General features: G+C 39.9%; 1 protein-coding gene across 2 annotated transcripts in view; it reads right to left on the bottom strand.

Moving 5' to 3' along the window:
- Nucleotides 1-6,560, bottom strand: part of ARHGAP4 (Rho GTPase activating protein 4) — a 96,076-nt gene that overhangs the window by 5,099 nt on the left and 84,417 nt on the right. For both annotated transcript variants that reach the window (XM_069748421.1, XM_069748422.1), the window contains exons 16-22: nucleotides 5,801-5,903; nucleotides 5,154-5,387; nucleotides 2,972-3,048; nucleotides 2,472-2,652; nucleotides 2,085-2,174; nucleotides 1,449-1,595; nucleotides 248-347 (exon numbers count right to left, since the gene is read on the bottom strand). In XM_069748421.1, coding sequence (XP_069604522.1) covers nucleotides 248-347; nucleotides 1,449-1,595; nucleotides 2,085-2,174; nucleotides 2,472-2,652; nucleotides 2,972-3,048; nucleotides 5,154-5,387; nucleotides 5,801-5,903 — 932 coding nt within the window. The remainder of the gene's footprint in view (nucleotides 1-247; nucleotides 348-1,448; nucleotides 1,596-2,084; nucleotides 2,175-2,471; nucleotides 2,653-2,971; nucleotides 3,049-5,153; nucleotides 5,388-5,800; nucleotides 5,904-6,560) is intronic.

Genomic DNA, 6,560 nt, shown 5'->3' with positions numbered 1-6,560 from the left:
AACTACCAATATAGCACTGAATAAAGCTGCAGACGTCTGTTTGCCCTATGACAACACTTCCAGTGCTAAGCTGTAGTATTTTAACTGGATATGAACACAAATTCAACATCCGCCGTTTCAGCAGTGGTGTGTGAATGTTGACAAAGATGGTGATCAAGGCAGCATCCGTATGACAGCACATAGGACCGCCAGCTTCCCCTCTGTTTTCTATTTTCACTTTTTTTCACAACCACATTAAAGTAATGACCTTATCTACTTCTATGCCTTGACGATCGCTTTGCCAGGTTTTCATTGCAAATGTCCCCTTAGGCACACCGTCCATATGGTTTCTCCTCTCCCCTGGTGTTCTGGTAAGACAAAACAAAGCAAATGTAAAAAAAAAAAAAGTAACCGAATAAAAAATAGTATCATAATATAATTATTATTAGGTCATAATATCAATTTACATATAACGTCTCAAGATAGATATAAAGATGGGTGGAAAGATACAAAGATAGATGAATGGATGGATGGATAGAAAGATAGATGGGTGATGGATATACAGATAGATAGACAGATAGATAACAGATAATAGATAGAAAGATGGATAGATAGATAATAGATAGATAGATAGATAGATAGATAGATAGATAGATAGATAATAGATAGATAGATAGATAGATAGATAATAGACAGATAGCTAGATAATAGATAGATAGATGATAGATAATAGATAGATAGATAGATAGATAGATAGATAGATAGATAGATAGATAGATAATAGATAGATAATAGACAGATAGCTAGATAATAGATAGATAGATGATAGATAATAGATAGATAGATAATAGATAGATAGATAGATAGATAGATAGATAGATAATAGACAGATAGCTAGATAATAGATAGATAGATGATAGATAATAGATAGATAGATAGATAATAGACAGATAGCTAGATAATAGATAGATAGATAGATAGATAGATAGATAGATAGATAGATAGATAGATAGATACGGTAGATAGATAATAGATAACAGATGATAGATAGAAAGATAGATAGATAGATAGATAACAGATAATAGATAGAAAGATAGATAGATAGATAGATAGATAGATAGATAGATAGATAGATAGATAACAGATAATAGATAGATAGATAGATAGATAGATAGATAGATAGATAGATAGATAGATAGATAGACAGATAAATAATAGATAGATAGATAATAGACAGATAGCTAGAGAATAGATAGATAGATAGATAGATAGATAGATAGATAGATAGATAGATAGATAGATAGATAGATAGATACGGTAGATAGATAATAGATAACAGATGATAGATGATAGATAATAGACAGATAGATAATAATACATGTTAGATAATAGATAGATAATGGATAGATAGATAGATAGATAATAGTAAGATAGATATTCATGTCTTTTACTCCTGTCTTCCATCTTGCCTTTCAATGTGACTTAGCAGCCTTGGACCAGGATGAGCCATAGGAAAAGGAATCCTGGATGCGTCCATGAATGGGCTGATTTTTCGGATAGGGCTTCCCTCACTGCGTTTTCTGGGGGAGCACGCGCTATCAGAATTTACTCGTAACCTAAGAGAATTATGAGAAAACATTGGTTAGAGTGTCAACTCTACTACATCATTCCAAAGATTAACTATTTATACTGTAAAGAACCCTTTCCTACATAACAATACAACTACCTTACTGCACACCCAAATGTTTTTCCGCTCCAGTTCCTGCAATATTGTTACAGAAGTGCCTTCTTGCTCAAGATTGTAGCCTTAGATAGCATTTATAGGGACAAAATGATATTCAAGGCACATGTTTTATATATCATTTTAAGGAAATTGAGATTGTACTTTTTTATGCAGCTGCTGCTTGGTATTGAGCGCTGCTGCTCAGATTACTGGTAACCTGTTTACCTTCTTTTTTTTCCCCAAGTCCGTTTTTTTTAATTATAGAACGGTTTGTTGAAGGGTTTGTGTGGGCATACCCTCCTGCCAGATCTGTCATCAGGTGAGGAGACACCACAGCACGCTAGGAGGCAAATGCCCAACACCCAGCGAGCTGATCTCTTACCTGCTGGGTTCAACAATATCGTCTGGTGTGACGGCTGTGCTGGACTCCGCTTCCTTCCTGAGAGCTCGTTGCTCCAGCTTCTTCTCTGAGCTATAAAATTAGTGAGCAGGCCATATTTTATATATACATATAGAATACAACTTGCTTTTTTTTCATTCTAATATAACACGCACAGGGGCCGTTATGGTGGGATATGGGATGTTTTGCAGGGTCCTTACAATGGAGAGCTGGTGGTCATCACCTCTATGAAGACAGTGGCTACAACCAATGATCACCAGCTGCCCAGTGTGAGGCTTCCACAAGATCACAAGCACAATGTTCTCAGGAGCTAAGACCCCAAACTTTTAGTGCTGCAGAGTTTCCATATTCCTTCTGACCATCTCTTACCCCTCAGGAATGTTGATATACTTGTGAGGGACCAGGCCTCGCTGCCCTCCGGACTCCCCTCTCCACCAGTCACCAGACGCCTTACTGTGCAAGACAATCAAATCACCCTTTTTGAATGAAAGTTCCTGAGGAGTTCGAGCCAAGTAGTCAAACTTTGCCAAAGCCTCCACTGTTTCCAGCTCTGAAAAAAACATAGATAGATAGCTAATAGATAATAGATACATAAATGATAGATAATATATAGATAGATAGATAATGGATTGATAACAGATAACACATCGATGATAGATAGATAGATAGATAGATAACAGATCGATGATAGATAGATAGATAGATAGATAGATAGATAGATAGATAGATAGATAATAGATAAATAATTGATAATAGATAGATAATAGGATAGATAAATAATAGATAGATAATAGAAAGATAATAGATAGATAGGCAGATAGATAATAGATAAATGATAGATAATAGATAATAGTATAGCATTTTCTTACCATCCTCGCTGACAGCCATTTCCTGCTGCATCTCTTGATCGCTTTCTTCAATGGTCGCCTCCAGGGCTAGCGTATCACTAAATGAAATGATAGATATTAATTTTAGTGATTAAAAATAAAACTTTCATAAGGCATAAAAAATAATACCCCATCATAGTCACATTCTGCACAGTAATGGCGTATCCTCGGGTTGGGTCATGCAGTGAAAGGTTGCGGTATAGCTACAGCACACAGCAAAAGTCAGGTATAGTTACAACAAGGCCCGGAAACACACTGAAAGGTCCAATCTACTTTTAATTGTTCCCGTCAGACTATATAGTGTTGGTGTATTTTGGATCATTGTCCTGCTGCTTAACCCAAGTGCACTTCAGCTTGCGGTCACATATAGATGGCCGAACATTCTCCTTCAGGATTTTTGGTAGACAGCAGAATTCATGGTTCCACAGCAAGTCATCCAGGTCCTGAAGCAGCAAAATAGCCCCAGACCATCACACTACTACCACCATAATTTACTGTTGGTATGATGTTCCTTTTCTAAAATGCTGTGTTATACTTACGCCAGATGTAGTGGGACATACACCTTCCAAAAAGTTCAACTTTTGTCTTGTCAGTCCACAGAGTATTCTCCCAAAAGTCTTGGGATCATCAAGATATTTTCTGGCAAAGCTGAGACGAGCTTTTATGTTCTTATTGCTCAGTAGTGGTTTTCGTCTTTTAACTCTGCCATGCGGGCCATTTTTGCCCAGTCTCTTTCTTATGGTGCAGTCATGAACAGTGACCTTAGCTGAGGCAAGTGAGGCCTGCAGTTCTTTGGATGTTGTTGTGGGGTCTTTTGTGACCTCCTGGATGAGTCATCGCTGTACACTTAGGGTAATTTTTGGTTGGCTCGCCAGGGAAGGTTCATCTCTGTTCCATGTATTTTGTTATCTGCGGATAATGGCTCTCACTGTGGTTCGCTGGAGTCCCAAACCTATAAAAATGGCTTTATAACCTTTCCCAGAATGATAGATCTCAATTACTTTGTTTCTCATTTGTTCCAGAATTTCTTTGGATTGCGGAAAGATGTCTAGCTTTTGAGGATCTTTTGGACTACTTTACTTTATCAGGCTGGTCCTATTTAAGTGATTTTTTGATTAACAACAGGTGTGGCAGTAAACAGGCCTGCGTGTGGCTAGGGAAATTGAACTCAGCTTCTCAAAGATGTGATAAGCCGCAGTTAATACATAAATTAAGGGTGGGGGCGGGCAATCACTTTTTCACAGAGGGCAGGCCCTGTAGGTTTGGATTTATTTTCCCCTTAATAATAAAACCTTCATTTAAAAACTGAATTTTGTGATTACTTGTGTTATTGTCAGGGGTATGACAGAGGCTGCAGACGGCAGCACGGCATCTAGCTGCAGAAGGTCTCTGCGTTTGGCCTTGCAGACACCTTGTTAACCCATCTGACTCTTTGACCCAGTGTCAACCTTTCTCCGGTTCAAATTGGCACATCTGGACCAGGGTGTTTATAAACTCCCAGCCTGCTGCTGGAATTTGCCGGTGATATTTCCATTTTCACCTATTGAGGCTTGGAGCTATAGCAGTCGGCTAGCTTCCTGTTTGGTGTTGCTGGAGGATGTCTGTGTTACATATCTGAGTCTACTCAAGATAAGTGTTCCCCTTGTTCGTCTACTCCAGCTGTATTTAGTGTTAGTGGGGATCCACTAGTGCACACCCCGTTATTCCCTAAGCAGGGCTTATAGCCAGAGACAGGCAGGGATTAGGATCCTGCTCGGCGATAGGTGCAGAACCTATATAGGGACATTTAGAGAAGACAGGGTGACGTTAGATCTGCCTAGGGGTCTCCACTACCCTCTTCCCTAGTGTTGGGCTCCCTTTCCCTCATCCCTTCGTGTTGCACTTAGTCTTTCCTACACTATGCGTGACACTTATCTTTGTCTAATACTTACATTTGTTTGGTGATCTGAAACATTTAAGTGTCAAAAACATGCAAAAGAATAGGAAATCAGAAAGGGGGCAAACACTTTTTCACACAACTGTAAATACATTCCTGAAAAATTCTGGCCATTTACAATTAGTATTCTGTGATTCACGTTCCCAATCTGTCCAACGTTAATGGTTGTGGGCTGAGATGGGGGATGGTCCATCCTTTCTGGACATTTGCCTTCAGGTTGACACTCACCAGTATTCTTCGTCCTCCTCCATCGTCATGCACTTCTCGTACACGGGACCCTCCAGTTCTGTTGGCCCCGGAAATATCCGTTCTTGGTAAATGATAATGGTCTTCACAACCTCGTTACTATGAGCCTGGACAGATACCGGGTCCTGTCCTTCAGGGATGGAAACCAATGTTGGACCGAAACAGACTGCCAAGTTATATGGATCCATCATGTTCTCATCACTGTACTGAGACAAACTAGAAAACAAGAAGAAATAGAAATGTAGAAGGTTTTATTTTCCTGATCAAGATTTCAACTACTCAGAATTGTAAGGATTAATAAGCTGATTGCAAAATATCCGGCAGGTAGGGAACACAGTGATCAGCTACAAGAGAATCCAACAGCAAGTCTTTAATTATCCAGTAGTGCCCCCGCAGGTGAGATGGAGTATTACACAATGCTCAATAAAATCACTGCAGAATTATGTCAAATCCCAAGCCGTCCTTTGCTGGTTAATAGTTGAGGTTTTGAATAGGGGAATTGATTCGGAATTTCCTATTAGGGTAATTGGAAATGGATTTTCTACAAAGGACAACCCCTCTAAGCCCAAGGGCAGCAATATAGGCACTAATTTAATGTATTATCTGGATGGGTTCTTGAAATTACTTACTGGTTCAAGAAGGCAAAGAGGTATCTTAGGACAAGGGTGACGGTTGGGGGGAGCTGTGCCACCAACTTCTTCAAGTGTGCAACTCTATCCTGGATCTCCAGTTCTGATGGGTAAGAAATAGATTTTTTTTTATAATAAACATGCAGGAATACAACTAATTACAATGGTGTATGACACATACAAAAGACACTTTGGGGACCACTTAGAACACAATTCCGAGTATGAAATATGAATCCCTATGATCCCTTCTTCTGGAGGCCGGTTTGCCTCACTATGTGTGACTGTTTGTCACTGATTGCTTCTCTGCTTGTGATCTAGAATAATTTGTCCAATTAATGTTCAAATTTCTTGGAAATCTTGAAACGACGTGGAAGTACAAAGCAGCACATCTAAACAAGCCAAGTTGCGGTGTCAAATATGGGGGGTATAAACCGCGCTGTCATCTGGGCCTCTTATCAGACAGTGGCAGTGGTGTAGCCTGGGGAGAGGAACCACAGAGGCGATTGCCCGGGGTGCCACATTTTATGGGAGAGTAAAATGCCTTCCTTAGGTATAGAATTGTGGCTAATATCGTGGCTAGGGCTAGGGTGGGTGCTAGGATTTGGGCTAGGATTGGGTCTAGGGTGGGGGCTACAGATAGGGCTAGGATTTGGGCTAGGGCTTGGGTGGGGGCTAGGATTAGGGCTAGAGTGGGACCTAGGATGGGGCTAGGGTAAGATTTGGGGCTAGAGATAGGACTAGAATTGGGGTTAGTGTTATG

The sequence above is a fragment of the Ranitomeya imitator genome, chromosome 2 (genome assembly GCF_032444005.1).
Source record: "Ranitomeya imitator isolate aRanImi1 chromosome 2, aRanImi1.pri, whole genome shotgun sequence".
In the NCBI taxonomy this organism is placed as follows: Eukaryota; Metazoa; Chordata; class Amphibia; order Anura; family Dendrobatidae; genus Ranitomeya; species Ranitomeya imitator.
Note: the sequence above shows the minus strand (reverse complement) of the source record. Positions and strands in the feature narration are given on the sequence as shown.